The 22,244-nt window shown below is 62.2% G+C and overlaps 3 protein-coding genes across 12 annotated transcripts; 1 reads left to right on the top strand and 2 right to left on the bottom strand.

Moving 5' to 3' along the window:
- Positions 1-254: 254 nt before the first annotated feature.
- On the bottom strand, positions 255-8,629 carry CHRD (chordin). 4 transcript variants are annotated; one of them, XM_085513647.1, is made up of 25 exons: positions 8,349-8,629; positions 7,560-7,790; positions 6,663-6,930; positions 6,229-6,332; positions 5,615-5,741; positions 5,336-5,482; positions 5,147-5,264; positions 4,494-4,590; positions 4,271-4,412; positions 4,040-4,180; positions 3,678-3,760; positions 3,462-3,609; positions 3,270-3,376; positions 3,070-3,186; positions 2,828-2,984; positions 2,504-2,745; positions 2,303-2,416; positions 1,950-2,150; positions 1,776-1,869; positions 1,591-1,647; positions 1,413-1,516; positions 1,240-1,342; positions 1,004-1,158; positions 789-882; positions 255-678 (listed from the first exon to the last, which is right to left on the bottom strand). In XM_085513647.1, exons 2-25 carry the CDS (start codon positions 7,728-7,730, stop codon positions 620-622), a joined length of 3,150 nt encoding a protein of 1,049 aa, XP_085369773.1. In that variant the 5' UTR covers positions 7,731-7,790; positions 8,349-8,629; the 3' UTR covers positions 255-619. The 4 variants fall into 4 exon arrangements, with proteins under 4 accessions (XP_085369773.1, XP_085369772.1, XP_015727358.2 ...); XM_085513646.1 differs by having other exon boundaries at positions 7,656-7,790; positions 8,349-8,481; XM_015871872.3 differs by having other exon boundaries at positions 5,615-5,738; positions 8,349-8,481.
- Positions 8,630-12,316: 3,687 nt separating this feature from the next.
- Positions 12,317-14,604, top strand: THPO (thrombopoietin). 6 transcript variants are annotated; one of them, XM_015871880.3, is made up of 5 exons: positions 12,317-12,552; positions 13,377-13,504; positions 13,610-13,696; positions 13,930-14,094; positions 14,187-14,604. In XM_015871880.3, the coding sequence occupies exons 1-5, from the start codon at positions 12,540-12,542 to the stop codon at positions 14,325-14,327; spliced, it is 534 nt and encodes a 177-aa protein (XP_015727366.1). In that variant the 5' UTR covers positions 12,317-12,539; the 3' UTR covers positions 14,328-14,604. The 6 variants fall into 6 exon arrangements, with proteins under 6 accessions (XP_015727366.1, XP_085369779.1, XP_085369778.1 ...); XM_085513653.1 differs by having other exon boundaries at positions 12,357-12,552; positions 13,377-13,696; XM_085513652.1 differs by lacking the exon at positions 12,317-12,552 and having other exon boundaries at positions 13,048-13,504.
- A 406-nt stretch (positions 14,605-15,010) lies between these two features.
- Positions 15,011-16,321, bottom strand: POLR2H (RNA polymerase II, I and III subunit H). 2 transcript variants are annotated; one of them, XM_015871881.2, is made up of 5 exons: positions 16,205-16,321; positions 16,012-16,095; positions 15,845-15,938; positions 15,641-15,724; positions 15,011-15,524 (listed from the first exon to the last, which is right to left on the bottom strand). In XM_015871881.2, the coding sequence occupies exons 1-5, from the start codon at positions 16,275-16,277 to the stop codon at positions 15,407-15,409; spliced, it is 453 nt and encodes a 150-aa protein (XP_015727367.1). In that variant the 5' UTR covers positions 16,278-16,321; the 3' UTR covers positions 15,011-15,406. The 2 variants fall into 2 exon arrangements, with proteins under 2 accessions (XP_015727367.1, XP_015727368.2); XM_015871882.3 differs by lacking the exons at positions 15,641-15,724; positions 15,845-15,938 and having other exon boundaries at positions 15,017-15,524.
- Positions 16,322-22,244: the final 5,923 nt, after the last annotated feature.

Raw genomic sequence — 22,244 nt, forward strand, 5'->3', positions numbered from 1 at the left:
AACCCTGTCATCTCTGTGCCATCATGGGAGTGCTTGGCTCAGCACTGTACCTGCTCTGGCATCACATCTTCAACCACAGGTACCAATTAGGGCCACCCCAGCCCTGCTCCAGTTCCCTCTGGTGCCACCCTACAGCTCTCCATTCCACGTAGAAGCCCCATATCTCCAAGACCCCATGTCCCCACCGAAATGACATGGCCTGCATGTCCCCAAACCCAGCAGCACCCATGAATGTGTGATACAGAGGAAAGGAGTGGGCAATATCTCTGTCTTTAATAAATACATTGGGACCCCCGTCCCTATAAATTACACACCAAGTCCAGCCAAGCTGGGGCAGGCACAGCAAGACAGGGGTGAGAGGGATTTTACACTATATACAAGGAGGGCATGATGCCTGCTGCACCCACCAGCTGGGAGCTCGTGGGTGGGAGTGTGGGGTGCCCCGGCTCCCCCAGCCCTGCTGCTGGCTATTAGGGTGGCTCGGCACTGCAGCTGTGCCCGGATGGGGTGCCTTCCCCATCCCTGCTCCTCTGTGCCCCATGCCCAGCCCTGGGGGGGGGAGCGATGGGGCTCTGTAGGGCCACCCGGCATTGCTGCGCTTTCAAGCTGTGCTCACTGCTCAGTGGCTCCATGCCTCTGCTGTGGCTTCATGCATCTTTTCTGGGGGCGCATCCGGGGCTGCAGGGGGGGAAATGGGGTGAATTGAAGACATGGAGGGTGTGCGGGTGGGTGATGGTCCCCAAAGGGATGCAGGAATGCACAGTGTGCCAATGGGTACCCAAACTCACCACGGCACTTGGCACAGCAGGGGTTGTCCCTCCTGCTGGGGCTGGCACAGGCACCTGGCGGGCACTCCTGGCGCTGGCAGTGTGTCTCTCCTGACTGTAGGGCATAAGCAGGGCTGGTGCACAAGGGTACCTGCACCACCAGCCCAGCTCTGCTCCCAGCTGTCCCCAAAGTGCTTGGATGGCAAATGGCATCTCTGCATGCCCAGCACACTCACCACACACCAGCACAGGATGCACTTCATCTCCCCAAAGGGCGGCACCGAGGGGTGCCAGCTCTCATTGTTGAGGTACCAGCGGCGCCCAAAGCGGCACGCACGGGGTCCATCCGCCTGCATGCCATCAGTCAGCTCAGGGACACTCTTCTCAGGGGCTGTGAAAAGGGCACAGGGAAGCTGCATGCCCTCAGGGTGTGGGAGGCACAGGGGACGAGGGGGGAGCAGGCTGCACATACCTGGGCACTGCTTGCAGCAGTCAGAGGGGCTGACACGCACCGGGTTGGCGCAAGTGAGACGTGGGCACTGCACCTTCTCACAGTGCACTTCACCCGTGGTGCCCTGTGGGGAGCATGCACAGAGATCAGGGGGGGCACTAGAGCTCCCCTACTTTGAGACCCCCAGCACTCACCTTGCAGGTGCAGATGGCACATTTGATGAGGCCGAAGGGTGGCACGACGGGGTGCCAGCGGGTTCCGGAGCCTCGCCACGTCTTGTCCCCATCAAAGTAGCAGCCTGAAAGTGGAGGAGGTGGGCACAGCATCCATGTGACAGCTGCAGTGCCCTCAGCCTGTGCCCGGGGGACTCACCCTCACTGCTGTCACGTGCCCGTTCCAGCTTTAGATCCTCCTGCTCCATCTTCTTCTCTGCAGGGATCAGGGAGGGCATGCTCAGGGTACCAGAATGGGACCCCCACCTTATACCCATAGAGACATTGCCCACAGCCCCCTCTTTCTGCCCCACACCCCCCCAGGAGCTCCTTGTGCCCCCACACCTTCACAGACTGGGCAGCACAGCTCCTCGGGGTGCACCTGGCGGGTACAGTTGAGGGGCTGGCACAGGATGGGATCGCAGATCACCGTGCGCTTCTGGGAACAGCAGGCAGATGGCTCACTGAAGGATCCATCATCAATGGGGCCACCCACAGTTCACCCCTATAACTCCATACCTGGCAGCTGCAGATGGAACACTTCTTGTCATAGTCCGGTGCCCAGCGGGTGCCATGCGCGCGGTGCTGCCCCTCGAAGAAGCAGGAGTTGGGGTCCTTTTTCAGCTGTTCCACATCTCTGCCCTTGGGGCCCTCGGAGAGTTCAGTCTCCCCGGTGGACAAGCGAGCCCCTCCTGCCTGGCAGCGGTTGGGGATGTGCACCTGGAGAGCAGCAGTGGGTGACACCATGGGCATCTCACTAGGCATCCCACTTAGGCCACCCATGGCTGGTAAGACACATGGCCGTGGGCACATGTGTCCCCACGCTGTCCCCTTCCAGTGCCAACCCATGGGGTTGTGTCAGGAGCACATACCCATCCCCGCATCTCCCCACGCGGGTGTGCTTTGGTGCTGACTTGCAGGAACGCCGTGCCCTGTGCCAGGTGCTGCAGCAGTTCAGCATCCAGGTCCTTCACCACCCCCTGAGCCTACAGGACGAGGGGGACAAGTGAACGTGAGGACTGACCTGAGACCTGTGGTGACACCGTGGTGTATCTGCTGCGTGCCCTCCTCACCTCGGTGCCATAGAACCCCTTGAGCATCCGTTTGTGCAGGTGCGGCCGAGTCCCCATCTCACCCAGCTCGGCCACACCGTGCAGCTGGGCGCTGACTGTGCCATCAGCCGGGCGACCCAGCCCCGCCACCACAATCTCGTAGTGCAGGTGGCAGTGCTCATCCAGCGACAGCCACGCGTGGCCTCCAGCCCCGCTGCTCACTGGGGGGGATACCAGCTGCCCTGCCAGCGGCACCGGCATCTCTGCGCACAGAGAGGGGTGGTGGGAGGTGATGGGTGAAGGGCTGCACCATTGCTCCCTGCCACCACTCTCCCCTCCATGTACCTGTGTAGCGTGCGAGGAGCCCGCTGTAGGGCAGGGAGATGACCTGGCCCCGCAGCTCACCCTCTGCCCAGTCCTTGGTGGCCACGTTGAGGAAGAGCTCATTCTGCAGCAGCATGTGCACATCGCGGGCGCCAGGGCTGTGCCACAATCCCTGAGCCTGGCATGGAGAGGGGGAGAACACACATATGGGGTTGTGCCCACTTGTGCCTGCACCAGCCTTGTGCCATGTCACCAGCACTCACCAGCCCGTCCCTATAGCTGTGTGTCATGTCAAAGAGGATGTTCCTCTTGTTCTTCCGCCGTGGTTTGGTCTCTAGTGTGACTCCCACCACCTCGCTGGCTGTGCCCACCACCCGCACCTGCAGTCAGGGCATAGAGAGGCAGCAATAAAGTGACTGGCGGGGCACAGTGCTGTGTCCGGTGCCATGCCTGTTCCCATTACCTGGTACTCCAACGTGCCGTTCTCATGCAGTGCCAGCTTGGCTGATCCCACCGCCCCCGTCTTGGTGGGCTGCAATGCATCTGCACCGCACAGCACGCTTTGGATGGCTGCACTCAAGCACAGAGAGTGGAGAAAACGGTGAGGACAGAGAGGAGGCAATGACACCCCCGCGTCCTGCTGCGCCCTGCTTACTGTCACAGCTGCGACGGGCAGTAATGGTGCCCTCCAGCTGGCGTGGGTGCCGGCCCTCGGTGTCAGCCATGATGCGGAGCTGCCCCTGCGCCAACCATTGCAGCTCATGTGCAGACAGGTCACTCAACACCTCTGCGAAGTCGGGGTCCTGGGGGTACAGGCAGCGGTGAGGGGGATACTGGAATACCCGGGGCATGGGGAGGGGGATGGCTGTACCTCCATAGTGATGTTGGCATGGACCTCGCGCAGCGTCTGGCCCTGGTGCAGGATGCGGACTCGCAGTGGTACCCAGGGGGACTCTGGGCATGGCAGAGGGGTTGGGGCTGCAGGGGGTGTCTGTGCATGGGGCTATGCTCCCAAAGCACAACCCTCTGCAACCCCACATCCTTATACAACCTCCCACCCACCCCCATGCACTCCCACTGCACCCCCACACACCCTGTGCCCCAAAATGCACATCTGAATCCCCCTGCACACTCCCATCCTGACCCCATGCATCCCAAGCCAATTGCACACCATGGACCCCCCAAGTCCCCCCAGTGATGCCATGCCCTGCAGGTGCCTGTGCCCACCCTCACCCCCAGCGCCTGGCTGCAGTAGCCCATGGGCCATGAGGATGAAGTGTAGGTTGTTCTCAGTGTCGCTCAGTGTCAGCATAGCCATGCCCCCGGCCCCAAGATGTGCAGGGTCTGATGAGGTCAGGATGGCACCAAATGTCTCTGTGCAGGGAGAGAGACATGAGGAGCACTTTAAAGGGAACCCCCTCAGGGGGGTACTTGGGTGTGGGGGTACATGGGGGGGGATCTTACCTGCAAAGAGTGCACGGTGCTTCAGGATGTGTCCATGCACCTCTCCGGAGGGCTGAGCACGGGTGATGAGGGACACACGGAGCTGCTCTGCACGCAGCAGCTGTATGTTGGCTTTGGACACTGTCCTCCACATCCCACAGAGCTGCGGATACAGCAGAGCTGGGCATGGGGCACCGGCATTGGTGTGCCATGCGCATCACCCTGCCCTGCCCACTCCTCTCACCATGCCGTCCTCAGGGCCTGCGTTCTTCTGCACTGGGTGCTCAAACAACACGGTGCCCTCGGGGTCACTGAAACGCACACGGCTCGGCCGGCCCAGCCTGCAAGCACCAGGGGTTGAGCAGGGACTCCTAGCCCACGTGCCTGGCACCGGCCCCATGTAGTGCCTGAGGGGGGGTGGGACACGGAGCAGGGTGCCAGCTGGCATTGGTGCCAAGGGGTCCCCAGGTTGGCACCGTGTGGGAGGGAGTGCACATTTGGGAAGGACGGCGGGAGCTGAGCGCTCGGCCTGGCTGTAAATTAGGAGCATTTTCAGCTCAGTTTGGCTCCCCCTGGTTGGAGCTGGAAATTAGTCACCACTTTACTATGCAAAGGGGCCTGGAAGTGAGGAACAGCAGAAGCAACCCGTGCGGGAAGGAGAGAGGGAGAGACAGACAGCGGGCACTGGGGGAGGGCATGGGTTTAGGGTCCTGTGGTGGTACCCATGAGCTGGGCCATAGGATGGCACAATGCCTGTCTCCCACTGCACCCACAGCCCCCTCCCAAAATCTCACCCCACCAACACAATGCTGTGATAGCACTGAGGGCAGGTAGAGGGGAAACTGAGGCACGAGCAGCATCGCATCCCCAGGTTAGATGGTTTCAGGCTGTGCTCACCGCTCGTAGCTGATGGAGAAGAGCAGGTAGGAGCGCAGCAGGGTGAAGCGAGCCTTGGCCACTGCACTGGACGTGGGGTGCCATGGCTCGGGGCCGCTCGTCAGCAGGGCCACGAATTCTATGGGAGATTACAGTGATTACTATAGGAGCACGGGGATGCCCTGCACCGCTTTTCCTGCCTGGGCTCACCTGTGCGGGCATCGTCGCGTGCCAAACCCTCGGAGCTGAGGTAGGAGCGGTCATTGTATGGCTTGTCCAGCTCGTCCTCCTTGTCCTGGAAGTACTCAAAGGTGTCGAAAGGTGGCTCGGAGCTCTTCTCTGGGGGTCCTGGCAAGGCTGGCGTGGGAGGCACAGCAGGGAGATGGATGTGGCACGGGTAACCCTGACACCAAGGAGCCCCTCCGTGGGGCTGCCCAGTGTCTCATGTCCCAGCCTGAGCCCAGCAGTGGGTGAGAGCACCATGCTCACCTTTGGGGCAGGTGTGGCAGCAGTGCCCGGGCAACAATGTGGCACGGGGGCAAGTGGGAACAGGGCAATCCTGCTTCATGTTCTTGCAGTTCACTTTCCCCACTGGTTTCCCTCGGCGATTCCTCTGCTGGGGTGGTTAAGAACTGTGTCAAATTGTGCCTAATTATGCCACAGATACAGCTAACCCCAACATCCAGCCCCAGTGGATGGCACAGCAGTGGGTACCAGTGTTCCTCTGGTGCAGCCCCGATCCTCTCAGCCCATCTGCACAACCCCTGGGCCCCACACACCTTGCGCAGCCTCCAGCTGTTTGTATGGCAGCCAAATCCCGGCCCCCACCCCCCTGCCCAGCTGTGCACAGCCCCTCCAGCCCTGACCTCGGGGGGCTGCTGGAGGGAGGGGGCCGTCTCCGAGGAGGGGAGGGAGGAGAATGAAGCATGAGCCTTTAACCCTCCGCTGCTGGGGGGTATCCAGGTGTGGCATCGGCTGGAGGAATCTCCGCTGCCGTTTCCCTCGGGGCAGGGGTAATGAACGAAGGGGTGATCCCGTCCCCAGCAGGGCCTCGTGTGGGGGGGTCCCCTATCCTGGCAGGGGAGGGGGTGGGGGGCACTCACCGTCTCGCAATGGCAGATCACGCAGCGCATCACCCCGAAGGGCTCCCCCAGGTCGGGGTGCCACGTCTCCTCCAGGGCATAGAAATGCCCTCCGAAGGCACAACCTGCAGATGAATCCCCACCCCATCATCGGAACACCCCCACAAGAAAAAAGTCACCTCCGGGCCGCGGGCACCCCCCTGCCGTAGCCCCGATGGGGCGGACAGCGTCCGGCACCGCCCCGTCGGGTACGGACCCGGTTATTGGGACCGAACGGCAGCACGGGCAGGCGGGGGTGGGGGGGGACGAAGTTGGGGGGCATAAAAGGGATGCACCGGGGGGGGGGGGGGTGCCGGAAAAGAGGGTGCACGGGTTGGAAGAAAAAGGGTTGCATGCAGCGGGGGTGCACGGAAAGGGGGATCGAAGGGAAAGGGGTGCAGGGAGGGGGGTCCTACCTGCCGTCCCCCCGGGGGGCAACGGATCGCTGTCGGGCCGGATGGGCAGGGCGAGCTTGGGGCGGGCGGTGCGGGCGGGCAGGGCGAGCAGGGCGAGCAGCAGCAGGGCGGTGCGCATGGTGCCGGGGAACCGGGGGAACCGGGCGGCCGGGGGCGGGGAGGGGGGGCCGGGCGCTGCCTGCCGCCTCCGCTGCCACCGCCTCTGCCCGGCCGCCGGCCCCGGCCCCGCTTTATAGGCGGCGGCATGGGCAAGCGGGAGCTGCGAGCCCTGTGCAAACAAAGGGCCGCTAATGAGGCGCAGGCAGCGGCCGGCCGGGGGGACGCGCCCCCGCCGCGAACCGAGCCCCCCCTCCTTCCTCCCAAACGGGTCCCGGCCCCCTGGGCATAGGGACCCCCCCCAGCCACTGACCCCCTGCTCTGGGATAATAAGGTACCTACGGAGACCCCGTCCATGAAGCACCACTAGGGACCCCTTGGCACGGAGCATCCCTTGGATCCCCCTGAACAATTGGTCCCCTCCCAGACATGGGGTACCTCGGGTATGGAGCCCCCGCTCACATAGCAACCTTGGAGCATGAGGGTGAAATGTAACCCCTTCACCTGCATGCCCCTGGTCAGGGTGTGGGGGACCCCCCTCACATCCACACAGCACTCACTGGGGCAATGCAGAACCCACACTCACACCCCCCTCTGTGGGGCTTGAGGGTATTTCTGGGCACTGGACACCATGAGTACACCCCAATCCACATCCCCCCACACACACTCCACCAGGACATAAAACCCCTGCAAGCCCCCATTTCCCCCACACCATTGGATCACCCGTGGGACAAAGGGCACATCTCCCCTCAGCATCCCCCACAAATCCACTCTGTGCCACGTGTTGTCAGACTCACGCACCCCACAACATGTGCCTTTGGCATCCCCAGATCCCAGGGCAGAGGGTGACCCCAGAGCAGTGCCACAGGACTGTTCCCACGAGCATAGGGACAGGACCTGGGGTCCCAAGGAGGTGCCACGGCCGAGGATACGGGAACAGCACCCAGTAGGGATCCTGCTCTTCACCCACATGAGCCCGGGCTGACGAGGGCAGCAGCGGTGGTGGGCAGGGAGCAGACACCATGGGAAGGCCTGGGGAGAGCACAGTGTAGCTGGGGAAACTGAGGCACGGGGCAAAAGGAGAGAGGGGGGTGGTGTGTCCCACCCGTGTCTCCCCCACCAGCAGGGAGGGAACGGGATGCCGGGTCCCCCCCCACCAGTGGGAGGCGGGCGGGTATGCAGGGGAGGAGGGGGAAACGCCGGGCTGCCAAAATCAACTCTGGGCGGTGCAAACAGCCGGCCAGCTGCACGGTGTAACTAGGGAAACACGGCGCAGCTGGAGCACAACAGGCCCTTACCTCCCCAGAAAGCTCCTCCTGGGCCTCCCCACAGCACAGCGAGCAGCTGGGGGGGCTGCAACCCCACGCACCGCGCCCTTGCTGCCAGTGTGCCCCATCCCTGTGCCCTCCGCGCTTGACACGAGCGAGCCCCGACAAGGGGGAGCCGGGTTTCCCCGACGGGACGTTCCGCCGGCACCTCCGGGGATGGGACACCACGGATATCCCATGTGTGACGCCTTACTGCTCGCAATGGGCTGTGCCCAGCGGCGGGGCACCCCATCCCCGTGCCCACCCCGTCAGTGCCACCGACCTGTCCCTGCTCCTCTCTCCCGTTGTTCCTGTTGGCCTGGGATCCGGTGGCAGGGGAGGGCTGGGGGCTGCGCGGCCGTGCCAGCGTCACCGCCCGGTGCCCACCACCGTGGAGCAGCCCGGGGGGAACGGCGGGGAGCGAGCGGGGCAGAGCGGGGAGGAGGAGGCGGGCGATGGCTGCCGGCCGCCCCGCCGGTGCCAGGAATCCGCCGCTGGCTCCGCGCACCCGGAGCTCGTCACAGTCTCCTGGCTCGGCTGCGGGGATGTGGGGAAGCAACAGGGGAAGCTCCCTCCCCTTTCCTGGGAAGGAAGGAAAGCTGGGAGAGCCGTGGCCTTGTCCTGGGGGAAACTGAGGCACGGGGAGGGCGTGGGGGGTAGCGAGGTGTCACCGCTACAACGGGGGCACGTAGCGTGGGAGGAAAGAGGCACGGGATGAGATAGGATGCACGTGGGCATCCCTACCCCACGGCCCCACATGGCCCTGTAAAGTCCTGGAAGCGCCCCCCAGGGGTCTCCGTACTTTTGGGGTGGGAAGGGGTCCCAGTGCTGCCAGCTGGTTCCCGGCGCCTGTTCGAGCACTGGGAGCTCCCGGCACAAAGGCGGCTCTGAGGAGCCCTGCAGCCGGGCCTGGCGCCGGCACAGCCCCAACGGGACGGGGCTACCGGCTGCGGGCAGCTGGAGCTGCATGGGGACAGAGCCAGGCAGCCACGGCCACTGTGTGCCACCCCATAAGCTGGAGCAGGTGCCCGGCCCCGTGGCATGTGGGTGCTGAGAGCACATCAGGGTGGGCACACTGATGATGCTCCTTCCCTGCACCCCGCAATTCTGTGTGGGCTCTGCATGGGCTGTGTGTGCTCTGTAGCCATGTAGCCACGAAGGGTCATTCGGAGGGTCCCCATCCCGTCCCTCTCTGCCCAGTGGTGCCGTGCCTGGCTTTGGGGTGCCCGTGCCAGCACTGCCGCCCCACGCAGCTCCCTATTGTCTGTCCCTATTAGCTGCTGTCTGCTTCAGGCTTTGAACATGAGCCGGGCTCGGGGCGGCAGGAAGGAGCCTCTTCTCCCCAGGGATGGGGTCGAAGCGAAACCGCATGCCCTAACCCCTTCCCACGGTCTCCATCCTCCCGCAGGCACCTTGGCACCCCGTGCCACAAGCAAAGGGGACCGGACCCGACCGGATCTGGGGAGCTACAGGGACACCCCCCCTCTCCAAAAAGAGCCCCCCTCGCCCATCCCACTATGGCCTCCCCAAAGCTCTGTGCAGAACGAAGCCGTGCCCCGTGACTAATCCCCCCCGGCCTCGCACATACGCGGCGGGGAGGGGGGTGCTGTCGTAATGGGTGGAAATATCTCATAATTCACGTTGGACACGGGGATTGCAGCCGTTCCGGCAATATTTGCACAACTGGCAGGCGGCTTGTAGGGCTGGGCCGCCCCAGACGAAGGCAAGGGGGGGGTCTGAGGGTGTTTGGGGGTGGCAGGTATGGGGTGAAGGGGTGCAGCTGGGGAGCTGGGGGATTGGCTGCTTTTTGTCTCCAGACACATGGAGTTTATTAGGGACTGCGTGTTCTCAGTACGGTGGGGATGGATGGGGCTCTCTGTCCCTTCTTGCCTCATGGTGGATGGGGGCAGGATGTGGGCAGAGATCCCAAAGCATCCTCATGTGCTATGCTCAGGGCACTGTGCCCACTCCCAGTGACCCGCTATGGGGCACCCAAAGGCGCCAGTGCCCCCTCCACTGCAGAGATTCCCTTCATCCTTATGGGAAGAAGGCAGGGGGTGCATGGGGTGGGGGGGCCCTGTTTGGCATGGGGATTAGCACACCGAGAGCAATCGATGGTGGTCTCCCCCCCCCCCCACCGGACATGCAGGCAAATATTTGTGCCCAGACTTCGCGGGACGGCGAGAAGGAATTTCATTCTTGCGCCCACCTGCGGCTCGGCCGCCTGGCATTAACCCCTTCACAGCCCCAGGGGATGGAGGGAAGTGCCCTCTTGGTACCCCCCATGTGTGCAGTGTGGGTAAGGAGTGCGACAGGGCAGCGTGTGGTGCAGATGGTTGGCCACGGCTCTGGGCATGGCCATGCTGATGCTCATTGAGGGCACAGCGTGGTTTATCCTGGCAATCCCTTACTAGACATTCCCTGTGCAGGGCCTGTGGGATATATGGAATAGGCAAACTGTGCCAACTCCCTCCCCCCCCCCAAATCCTCTCCCACCCAGGTGCCCTCTGCAGCACAACCACCTCCCTGGGCTGCTCCTGGGAGCGGGACGGTGGAGCAGGAGAACTCTGTTTGCCCACGGATGTTTATTGACAATTTGCAAATGTAAAACAGGACCGGAGGGGATTGAGATCTGTGCCTGTGGTGGGGTGGGGGGAGCACAGGGCCTGCTCACAGCATCCTGCTGGCACCCCCAGCTCAGTTCCTTGTTCCTCAGCCCCTTTGTGCCCAGCTGGGTCCTGAGCAAACGGGGCTGTTTGCTCACTCCGGGATTAGCTGCTCTCTTTGTTCCTTTGACTTTCTCTTCCCTTTATGCTGGACCCTTTTATGGGGGCTTCAAAGGGGGCTCAGAACCACCCCCCCCCTACTGCCTGCAAAGCCCATATGTTGGTTTCCCGTGTCCCACTGCTTTGCACCAACATCCTGGGGGTGCCTACTGGGGACACCTGGGTGGCCCGTGGGGACATCAACTCTATCACCTGCCCGGTCCTCCCCCGCTGCCTGGCACCTCCGGCTGCCCTTGGCACTTGTTGGAGTGGGTGCGAACGGCTGCTCCCCGCAGCAGGAATCCCGGCACTTTGCACCCTGTAAGCAGAGGTGGGAAACACAGCACTGGGATCCGGCCAGCTGCACGGCTCTGCGTCCCCCCCAGGACAGCACATTCCAGCAGCACCATTCACAGCAGGAAAACAGCAAGCTGCATGCTGGCATTGCTGGAAGGACTATTTGGGGGTGAAGGGCCAGCTGCCCCATTTCCCTGATGAGCTTTTTGCCTAATTATGAAGGCTATGGGGCACTGCAGAACTCCAGCCTGGCACTGTGAGGGGCTATGTGCCCACAGAGGGATGGGTACCAGGGCATAATGCTGGGGACTGTGAGAAGGGATCAAGAGTCGGGAGTGAGGACAGAGCTGTCCCAGGGTGCCAGTGGGATGCATTTGCAGCCCGTCACGTCCGCAGAGCAGGGACACGTCCGAGCGGGGAAGCCCAGCGGTGTTTGACCCCAGTGCTCACAGCTGCTGCCAAACCATGCTGCGCTGCGTCACCAGCGCCGTCCCCATAGACACAGGGCTGCCAGGACCCACCCGGACCCCCCGCCACCCGCAAGGTGGGTTGATAGCTCTGGGGTCGGGGGGACATGGGGTGGGCACAGTGTGGCTGAGGTGTTTATTCTGGTTGGTGTCACCTGGCCGGGGGCTGCCAGGAACTGCTGGGATGGGGTAGGAGAGTGACAGAGCAGCGCTGTGCATAGAGTGCAGGAGGATGAGATCTGGGGGCTCCTGAGTGCATGCAGGTGTGAACACATAGGGGGCTGCACAGGGGCCACGTGAGCATGCAACCCACAGTGCCTATGTGGGGCTGTGGTGCAAGTATGGGTGTGCACGTGAGTACAGATGTGCACATGGGCATATTTGCATGCACTCCTGCCACTGGGGTCTCTCCAATCTCTCTCCACAATAAAACCCTACCCAAACATTTCCTGGATCCCACACCCCATTACTGTCCCTCAGCTCAGAGCACCACTGACACCATCTATCCTGCTGGTTCCAGGACCACCTTCGTGCCACAGATAGGCACGGCCACCGCTCCAAGCTCCGATATCCCACTTGCAGATCACTCTCACCCAGGGCGAGGGGCAGGTGAGTGCCTGGGGACGCCCTTCCCGATCCCGGAGCCAAGGGAGGAAGCGGCTGGAGGCAGGAAGCCGTCCCCAGGGCCCCCGGAGCACTTTTGCTCGAAGGTCAGCAGCAACACAACAGGAAATCACGCTCCCTCGGCACGGCGGCCGGGCCAGAGCGCTGCGCCGTGCTGCGCTGCCCGAGGGCTGTTCCCAGCCCCCAGCCCTCCATCCCGGACCGGTGGCTTGCGGGGGGGGGGCCCGCGCCACAGCTGCCCTCCATGGAAGGGGGACGGGAGCCGGGGAGCAGCCGCTGGCCCCAGGGCGGAGGATGCAGGGCTGAAGCCCCCAGCAGAGCATGGAGCTGAACAGTGAGTGTGGGGTGAAGGGGATGGGCACGAGTGGGAAGGGGCATTGCTGTGGCAGTGGAAGGCCAAATCACAGTCCCAGACTCCCAGGCATGGGCACAGCCCTCGCCCCACACGTTGGAAGGGAATGCCAAGCGTGGCTCTGGTTTGGCTGGAGCTGCCCAGTGCCAGTTTGGCATCTCGCTACATCCAGCCTTGGGGAGCAGGTTTTGCCCAATCCTTCTGGGGACAGGTGCAATGCTGATGTAGCGGCAAGCAGGGACACATGGATGGACCAAGGGCTCTCAGAGATGGCAGTTACCAGCACGGAGCTCAGACATCAGCCAGCTGAGGGGTGCCTGGGGCAGCAGCATGCCCACGCTGCCCACTGAGTGTATGCACGGCCGAGCCCTTGGCTGCTGCAGTGCGGAGGAGCCGACGTGCAGGGCAGGAGGCTGCAGGCAGGGATTCCCCGAAACGCACGTGACAGCCAGAGCTGCTCCTGGCACCAGCTCCCAAAGGAGGGACTGCACAGGGAACACTGCTCAGCTCCCTGCCTGCTTCCCAGGCTGGAGCTGAGCCTAAAACCCAGCACTGATGCTTGTCACTTCCCCCCCAGCCCTTTTACACTGCTGGGAAATCCCAGCTCTGCCCAGACAGAACCATGTCCCTGGGAACAGAAAGGAGACAAGACCCTTCTCAGCCCCCAAAAGCTCCTCATGCCCTACTACAAGGCAATCCCAGCCACCACCAGACCAGGCAGAGCAGTTGCTGCTGTAGGCGTTACCTGAGCTGGGGCTCTCTGAAGAGGGTGGTCAGGTGCCCACGAGTATCCCCTTCTTTCCCAGGACTACTGCTCCTCACATCTTTCCTCCTGCACGTCAAAGAGGGCCATGCCAGGCCGATTGGGCCGGTCTGCGACAAGAGACTTATCCAGAAGTACATCGGGGAGGCCAAGGACATGGAGAAGAGAGTGGTGAGGAAGCAGTGCCCCCCAAAACCCAGAACCAGGCTGCGCTGGCAAGACAGAGCTGGGAACAGCTCCTGGCATCTCACTGCAGCAGCTCTTCTCCCCCAACAGAGCGAGTGCCAGGCACTACCTGCACTCAGCTGCCCCGTGGTTCTGCCTTTGGTGGACTTCAACATGCGACAGTGGAAAAGCAAATCGGTGAGAGGGGCTGGGAGGATGGTGCTGGGGTGCCCATGGGACTTGAGGGGGAGCCCCTGGGTAAGCAGAGGGGTATGGTCACCAAACAAGCTGAACAATAAGCTTGTAGGAACAGCAGCACAGGAGCGTTGTGTGGGGATGAGGTGGAGGATCCATCCGTATCAAGGGTGGGCATGGGAAGGATGGGCCTGCAGCCCTGTGCCAGTGGGGTCAGCACACACACTGCTCCACAGGATGAGATCAAGTGGCGTGAGATCCTGTGCAACCTGGTGCTGCTGGTGGGTGCTGTGACAGAGGCTCAGGGCCAGGTGAGCCAGGAATGCGGGGCCGGGCAGCTGAGCCAGCTCTATCGACACGCCAACTCCTTCCTCCTGCTCCTACAGACGTTCGGCTGGGAGGTGAGACCTCCATGTGTGAGTAAAGACACAGGGCACGTGTCCGCTGGGCATGATAGCATCTGTAACCCCCCCATCTCGCTCTTGCCCCTCAGGAAGGGCCCTGGGAGCCAGGCTGCTCCCCACGCTCCATTGAGCAGACTGAAGTCACTGAGATCTTCCTCACCTACCGACAGCTGGTGCAGGGCAAGCTGCGCTTCTTCTTCCACAACCTGGCTAAGGACTCGTGTGACTGAGATCAGGGGGAAGCAGGGACCTCCAGTCCAGGGACTGATGAAGCTGTACACGGGATTTAACACTGATAAAAGGTCAGAGCAATCCCACAGGAGAAGGAGCCGTGCTCTGGATGCCCAGGAAGGTGCCACGGGGAAAGGGTTGGCTCCTTTTCCACAAGCCTTTGGCTATCACACAGCCCACAGAGGTCAAAAGCAGCCATACCTGTGCAGCACGAGGCACATGCCCTGCTCCTATCAGACTGTGAATGCTTTACAATTAAAGACCTATTTTTCTAAAGGATTGTTTGTGTCTTCCTGTTCCCCCTGCTGTAGCACTGGCCTAAGGAGTGTACACCAGTCTCTGGGGGAGGCAATAGCTGCGGAATAAACGCTCCTGATTTCCCCAGTGTCCAGCTCCCTCCTGTGGTGGCTGCCATCTCTGCAGGGCAGGTGGGCTCAGCTGGGGATGTGAGATAATAATGCCCCTTGCCTTCCAGTATCCACCTGCCAATTTCACTGTGCTGAGCTCAGTGGTCACACAGCATCACTCAGACTAGGCCAAGCCCCTCCAGGAGCTGCAGCTTGAAAGCCAGTGCCCCTGATGTGGTACCTTTGCTGTCTGCTACCACAACATCCTCCATGAGCATCCCATCTTCATCTACCAACCAGCATTCTGGGAAGCCAACCTTGCCACAACAACCACATCTAGAAAACACATAGCAGTTTAATTAAGAAGCCACATCTGTCTCAGAACAGCTCCTTAGAAAATGATGCCCAGCCCTAGCACAGACAGGTGTGTGCCCCAGTCCAGCAGCCCCTGGTTAGAGCTGGGGCTAAGCCTGCTTTTGAAGTGCAGGAAGGTGAGATCAGCAGGCAGGGCCACAGAGCAACCACGGTCTCCACTGGGAACGAGGCATCAGCCCCTGCACAGAAGGGAAACAGTCAGAAAAGACTGGGATGACAAAGGGGGAAAGTCCTCCACCACCACTGGAGGGACTGGGCAGCAAAGGTGCTGGGGCAGGATTTGGGGTGATGGTGTCCTTTCTGCTCTCCAACAGAATGTCTCTGGGGGCAGGCAGCCCTCTGAGGTGCATCATCTCCTAGAAGGCCAACTTCTTCATCAGCAGGTAAACTCTGGAGTCCACTTCAAACCCATGCAGATTGTTCGCGTCTCCCTGAAGGCGCATGAGCAGCCCCCCGTAGGACACATAAGCAGAGCTGGGGCAGGAGGAGAGGAGCAGTGAGAGCAGGGAAACCCATAGGAGACCCAGTCAAGATAATGCTGCCTCCCCACCACCCTCAGGCAACGCGTCCCCTTCTCAACAGCCACTCACAGGCGTGTGGCTGCCTCTGTGGACGTCTCATCCCCCTCAATCCTGTACACCTTGCCATACATCACGTACTCAAACTGGTCCGCCCTGCAATGACATGAGGGGAGCTGAGAGAAGCGTCAGAACATCCTTCCCACATCCCCTAACAGAGGGGTGGAGGAGGCACCTTGTAGGAGGGGTCTCTCCCACCACTGCGAGCCACGTTACCTGGAGGGCCGGTCATCAGTGGGGTTGTACTCCCCATCATCCAACGTCCCATCCTCATACAGGGTGCTGGCAATGACCAGACGGAACTTGTCCCCTGGGAGGCGATAACAAGGCAGCGCTCAGAGGGCACAGCCGGAGCTGCCCCCCCCCCCCCGCCCGTCCCGTACCGAGATCCACGGGGTAGATCTGGATGTTGACGTCCAGGATCAGATCCATCTTGAACGACTCGCTCTCGCAGTGCAGCCGGGACACTGAGCGGGCCGGGACGGGGCGTCAACGGGGAGGGCCCGCCGCACCCGGCCCGGCCCACGGAGCCCCGGGTGGGAGGAAGGGGCGGGGAGCGGGGGGGTCGTATCTCACCACGGTCGAACTTCTTCCCCTCGGGGTCGATGTCCTTCACATCGAAGATGTCCTCGAACAGAATGCCGGCCATGGCGGCGCCCCTTCGCTCCCGCGCCGGCTCCCGCTGCGGCGCACGGTGATGACGTGTTTCCACATCCGGAAACCTCATTCGTGGTGGGCGGGCAGAGGTGCCCGCGCGGTCCTAGCGCCGCCGGCAGCGCCCCCTGCAGGCTGGGGGGGCGCACTGCAGCGCAGGGGGCGGTAGGGGGCGCTGCGCGGCCGCGGATCGAACCGCGTGGGTCGGGGGGGATCCACGGCGGGACGGAGCTCGGAGCTGGGCGGGGGGCGGCAGCGTCACCCCACAGCCCACCCGTGTCACACCCCACAGCGTCACCTTCCCTCCGTGTCACATCCCCGGTGACACCCAGCTCCTACCGCCAGCCCCCTCCCCAAAGGGCTCAATGCGGCCGGGCTGTGTGAGCGGAGGGATGCGCTGGTACAGAGGGACACGGAGGGGCAGAGGACACGGAGGGACACGGGTTGGCGGCCCCGCACCTCCGGGGTCGAGGAGCCGAGGTTGGGGTGGGCAGCCCCCACCCTATAGCACCTGTCTCTTCCTTATCTGGAGCCAAACAAGCCCATCCGGCACCTGGTGCCGCTCAGAGCACACAGCACCAGCCCTCAGCCCGCCCCCAACCTGCACGGATCCCACAGACCGTCCCCAGGTGCTCTGCAGCCCCCGGTGCGCCGGGATATATGAAGGGATTGGGGGGGGGGGGGGCACAGCTCTGCCTTGGTGCACCCCAAAGCATCCCAGCATACAGTAGGACACACCGGGGGTCCCTCCATGTGGGCTCTGCCCAGGCTGGGAGTCCCATTGCTCACAGTGCCGGGCTGTGTGTGGGTGGGGAGGGGAGGTTTAGCCGTGGGGCTGTTATCTTTCACTGATAAATTATACAACATGAGCACGGCTTTGAACGGCGGCCAGGCCTCCATCCGGTGGGGCAGCATTGGGGGGCCAACACAGCCTCCAGTGCTCTCTGATGGGGGGGGGGGGGGATGGTGATGGAGATGGGGCCGTGGCTTTGGAGTGAAGGGCTGATGGGGATGGGGTCTGCACACAGAGGCAGAGCAGGTGGCAGAGCCACGGCGGCACCTGGGTGGTTGGGCAGCCCCAAATCCTGCACCCTAAATCCCTGCCCTCTCCCCAAAGCCTGCCCGGCTCGGGGGTGGGAGCGGTGCTTCAGAGGCAGCCGCGGCCCCTCTTATCTGCGGGCACAAAGGAGCCGCGGCACCGCCGTTATGGAGCAAACAGACCTGGGGAGAAGCTGGCTGGCATCGGGCAATGGGGTGGCACCATCCCCATGTTGCGGTGCTATGGGGTGGCACCATCCCCATGTTGCGGTGCTATGGGGTGGCACCATCCCCATGTTGCGGTGCTATGGGGTGGCACCATCCCCATGTTGCGGTACTATGGGGTGCAGCGCTGACATCCCCCCACTGAGCGGCCCCCCTAAGGCTGGGGTTGGGCAGGAAGAGAGCGAGCCAAAATTAAGCTGTTAATGAGTCTGTCTGTCACCAGGCTGCCAATTACCCATGTGGGTAAGGAGGAGATGATGGAGGTGGCACGGAGCAACATCACAGCCCACCCGATCATCCCCTCATTAGCACCGCATCACCCTGAGTGAGGGACAAGGCCCTGGGCAGGGATTAGCCCCTTCCTCTCCCTGCTGAGGACATGATGGGCGATGAAGGAAGGGGAAAAAATGAGCTTTGGGGGGAAAATATGTGATAAGTGGTGGTCCTCTGCCCCTGCAGTGCGGGGCCTGGGGAAAGGCTTGTGCCCCACAGCCCTGTCCCCAAATTCCTGTGTGCTGATGCTGACGTCTGTTTTTCCGTGACACCTCGGCCGGTGCTGCAGGGGGGACAGGGCCATCTTCCTGCAGCTGTCAGCGCGCTGGGCTGTCCCCGTGATGGCCCTTATCAGCGGGTGGCCCTGGGCTGCAGGCTGCGGCCCCCATTCCCGTGGTGGTGGGGGGCTGAGTGTCCTTTCCTGCTGCCCTCTGTGCCCCGCTTGGAGTCTCGGGGAGCTCTGGGGTGCTGGGTCCCATCGGGTCTCCTCTTCCCCCAAAACTCAGCAATTCTGCTCCCTCCCCCCAGACCCATCGACCAAATCTGGCTGAGCTGGGTTGGGATGAGAGCTGGGGGACTTTGGAGGGCTCCAAATTAGCTTAATGGCTTTGGAAGACAAACAGATTAGAGAGCTGCAGCGGTCAGGACAGGGATCAGCTAAATTGGAAGCAGAGGCAGCGCCCCAATCCCTGTGGCCAGCCCCAGGCCACATTCCTACAGCACCCCATCCTGTCCCCATCACCCCCATCCTTTCCTGCAGTGCTGGGTCACAGCAGTCCCTTCTGCCCTGGGTTTTGGCCATGTGTCAGTTGCCTCTGGGTGTTGCTGCGCTTCCCCTTCCTTTTCCCTTCCTGTCCCTTTCCATTTCCCTGTGCCCCTTTTCCCTGCCATGTCCCTTTGTACCACTCCTCCCATGCCATGCAGGAAGCAGGGCTGACATTGCCATAGGGGAAGAGGGGGCAAAGGGGATGCTTGGCATTACAGGTGCAAGGGGGCATGAGGCTGCTGTCAGGGCCCTGTTGGTTTCAGCAAAGCACCCAAGACAGGGGTGCAACCCTGCAGCCCTGCTTTACTGATAGGATTCTACATCCCCGATGGCATCACGTCCCCTCCAGCAGCCAGGCATGTCTCTGGTACCAGGATACTGGAGACCCGGCTGCCTGTTTTGGGGTGCCATCTCCCAGCATCGCTGGTGAGCTGAGTGTGGCAGGTCTCAGCAGCGCAGCAGGAGGAAGAGGAGGAGGGGAGGAAGGCCGGGTGTGGGGGACAGCCTCCTGCTGCCGTGTCCCCCCCAGCATCCCCGTCCCCCTCCCGCCACCGCTTCCTGCGCGGGCGGCCCAGGGCTGGCGATGAAAGCCGCCCCAGCAGATGTTTCTGGCTTGTTTTCATCTCATTAACCGTTTCCTCTTTTATTATGGGATAAATTATTAATTGTTCGAAGCGAGGAAGAAAGAAAAGAGAAATCCTGACCGAGATCCCGAGAGGGAGGCGGGCACGAGATGGCACGGAGCAGGGAGGGCAGGGAAATGGGGTCTGTGGGATACAGGCAGCCCCCAGCGGTGCCCCCCGCCCCCAAAAGAGGCCGGGGTTGTGCAGGGGGCTGCCGGCACCTGGCCTCCATCAGCAGCCACTGGAAGTAACCTGGGCAGACAGGGGCCAGGGGGGCTGAGCCGCCTGGCACCCAGCACAGACCTCTCCTGCCGCGGCTGAGGATGGATGCGCTCATTGCACGTCCCTTCCAGAGCTGTGAAAAGGGGCTCAGCTCCGCCTCTGCCCCCGTGAAATATTCATGTCCCACATCGACGAGTTAATTTAATTGCCCTGATGAGGAGCTGAATAATTTACGCTCTTCTTTGCGAGTGGGTCGGGAGACATCATTAGCGGCTGAGCTGGGAGCAGGGGGATGTGTCCCCGGGGCTGAGGCACCGAGACCCCATGCAGCCTCGCAGCACTGTGCCTGCAGCCTCCCTCCAGCCCCATCCCGACACGTTGGTCCACAGCCAGCAGGATGAAATATGGCTCCGAGAAGGGGCCGGGGCTGTGCCGGCGCGCTCCGGATTCCTGAGATAATGGGGACAGGCAGGACAGGGACCTTTATTTACAATTTTTCCCCTTTAAACGGATGGAGCCCTTTCCTGGGGGGACCCCGTCTGGCTGCCACGACACCAAGAGGGGCTGTCTGGGGATGGCTGTGGTTTGGGATTCATCCCCCGAACCCTGATGCTCATCCTCCGTCCAGGCACCCCATGAAGAGAGGGGCAAACCCCAATTTTCCCATTTTCCAGCAGAATGTGGGCCCATTCCATGCCCTCCCTTCTTTCCCAGCCCGGTTGCTCAGTGGGAAGCTACATCCCATGCCTGCTTGGTGGCCCTGGGTGAAGCCCATAGCAGCGCTGCTTTATGGCCATGCCAGGAAATCTGGGGCCAGAGGCCGTGGCTGAGGCAGGGCTGAGCCAGCGGGGCGATAACACCCGTGTTTCCTCCCGGCTGTGCCACATCCGACAGCCCCATGGTGCGGGGTAAAGCAGAGCTGGGGTGCAGAGACCATCCCCATAGCAGGGCTGGGGTCCTGCAGGTGCACCCCACACCGAGTGCAGCTGTGTCAGGGGGAAGCTTTGCATGGGATGACCCCAAAATGCCCCCTTGCAGGGTCTGGGCTCTGTGCCATGCCCCTCTCCTGGCATCCCCGCTTGGAGGGGCCACAGTGATCAGGGTGTAATTAAAAACGCAATTAAGCACTGCCACTTAGCAGAAAAGTCATACAGTTTGGGGATAATTATCTGACAATATAACAAGTTGCCCAACATTAATCAGGCGCTGATCTGCTCCTGCAGCTGTGCTCCCCGCTCCGGCCCCACTTGCTTAATGGCATCGTTTAGGAGACAGCCATAAATCAGATCCTTATGGGGGGCCCTGGGGGGCAGCATGGTGTCCCCTGGCTGTGGGACCCCACCACCTCTGTGCCCTCATTTGGGGGGTTTTGAGTGGGCATTGCCCATGGGTTTGGATGGGGCAGCCTGATGGGGAGTCCCAATGGGGTGGCTGTGATCTGGGGGCATGCCCCCTTTTCTTCCCCCATGGGAAGCCCAGCAGCCCCCATGGGAACCCAAGGGATGGGAGCTGAATTAGCAGCTCAGAAGGCCATCAGCGAGTGGGGAATTAATGAGTATTTACAGCTCGTGTTTGCCAGCGTTAATGAAGTCCTTGTGCTGGAACAATATTAACTCAGGAGCAGACGGGTCCTCCCCCAGCATCCCGCAGCATCGCCGCTATTCTGGGCAGCCCCAACCTGGATTCAGCCTCCCAGTGCCCCCATCTCCCATGGGCAGCCCCCAGCCCCTGCCCATCCCTGTGTGCTCGGGATGGGGACACGGCCCAGTATTGCTCCCACTTCTAAGGGCCGCGGATAAAAGCGGGGATTGTCCCCTTTGTGCCCATGGGCTGGGGAGGGGGAACCCAGAGGGAACGCGGCAGCTTAAGGCATTCACTTCTCCCCTCATTCGACGCTTCTGCAGCAAAATCCCATTACAAAGGGCTTAGCGGCCGCGCTGAGGAAGAGGTCACTTGCAGGGGCCCTCGAGAAGATTTCCTGGCCATAAAAAGCACGAGAAAAGAGCAACCCCAGCGGCTGCGGTGCCCCATGAGCTGTGAGCGTGGCCACCAGGAACGGGAGCACCGAGCCCGCTGTGTTCTGGCTGTGCCCTGCAGGCTGTGCCTGGCAGGACAGTTACAGCACCCGGTTGTGTTAATTCATCTTTATCACCACAAACACAAATAAAATGTGCATTGATCTACCGGTTTTACGCACGGCCATAAAAGCAGCGGTGTGTGCGGAAGGGCGCTGCCAAGTGCCAGCTGTGCCACCCCACTCCTTGTGTCCTGCTTTGTACCCACAGTGCCACCGGCACCGGGGGACCTGGTTTTGCGGTTCATGGGGGGCTGCTGGGAACCCCATGTTGTGTGTGGGGTGTTGGGTGTGTAATGTGGGTGTTTGTGGGGACACACAGTGGGTTTGGGACATGGGACACAATGTGTAGGGGTGCAGCATGCCATGGGAGAGGCATGAGGATGGGGACAGGGACATGGCACAGCTGTGGGGTTGGCACCGCTTTTGTCTGCAGCCGGAGCAAGGCGCAGGCGGTCTCTGAAAGGATTGGGGCAAGCGCCCGGGCGGGATGGAAATGAGCCCCCAGGGGTCCGCCTGACACAAAGGCGCCCGCTGGGGTGGGCCGAGACCTTCCCAGCCCCTCGCCACAATGTTTGCAAATAGCGGAGGCCACTTCTTGCGGGGCCGCCGGCGGGGAGGGCCAATGGGGCTCCCACACCCCCAGCCCGGCTGTGGGTCTGGCTCTGCCCTGTAGCCCCCCATATGGGTAAGGGGCTGCCCCGGTGGCTTTGTTGGCAGCGTGGGCTGCGGAGCCAGGGG

The sequence above is a fragment of the Coturnix japonica genome, chromosome 12 (genome assembly GCF_054131305.1).
Source record: "Coturnix japonica strain WE chromosome 12, WE-NBRP24, whole genome shotgun sequence".
In the NCBI taxonomy this organism is placed as follows: Eukaryota; Metazoa; Chordata; class Aves; order Galliformes; family Phasianidae; genus Coturnix; species Coturnix japonica.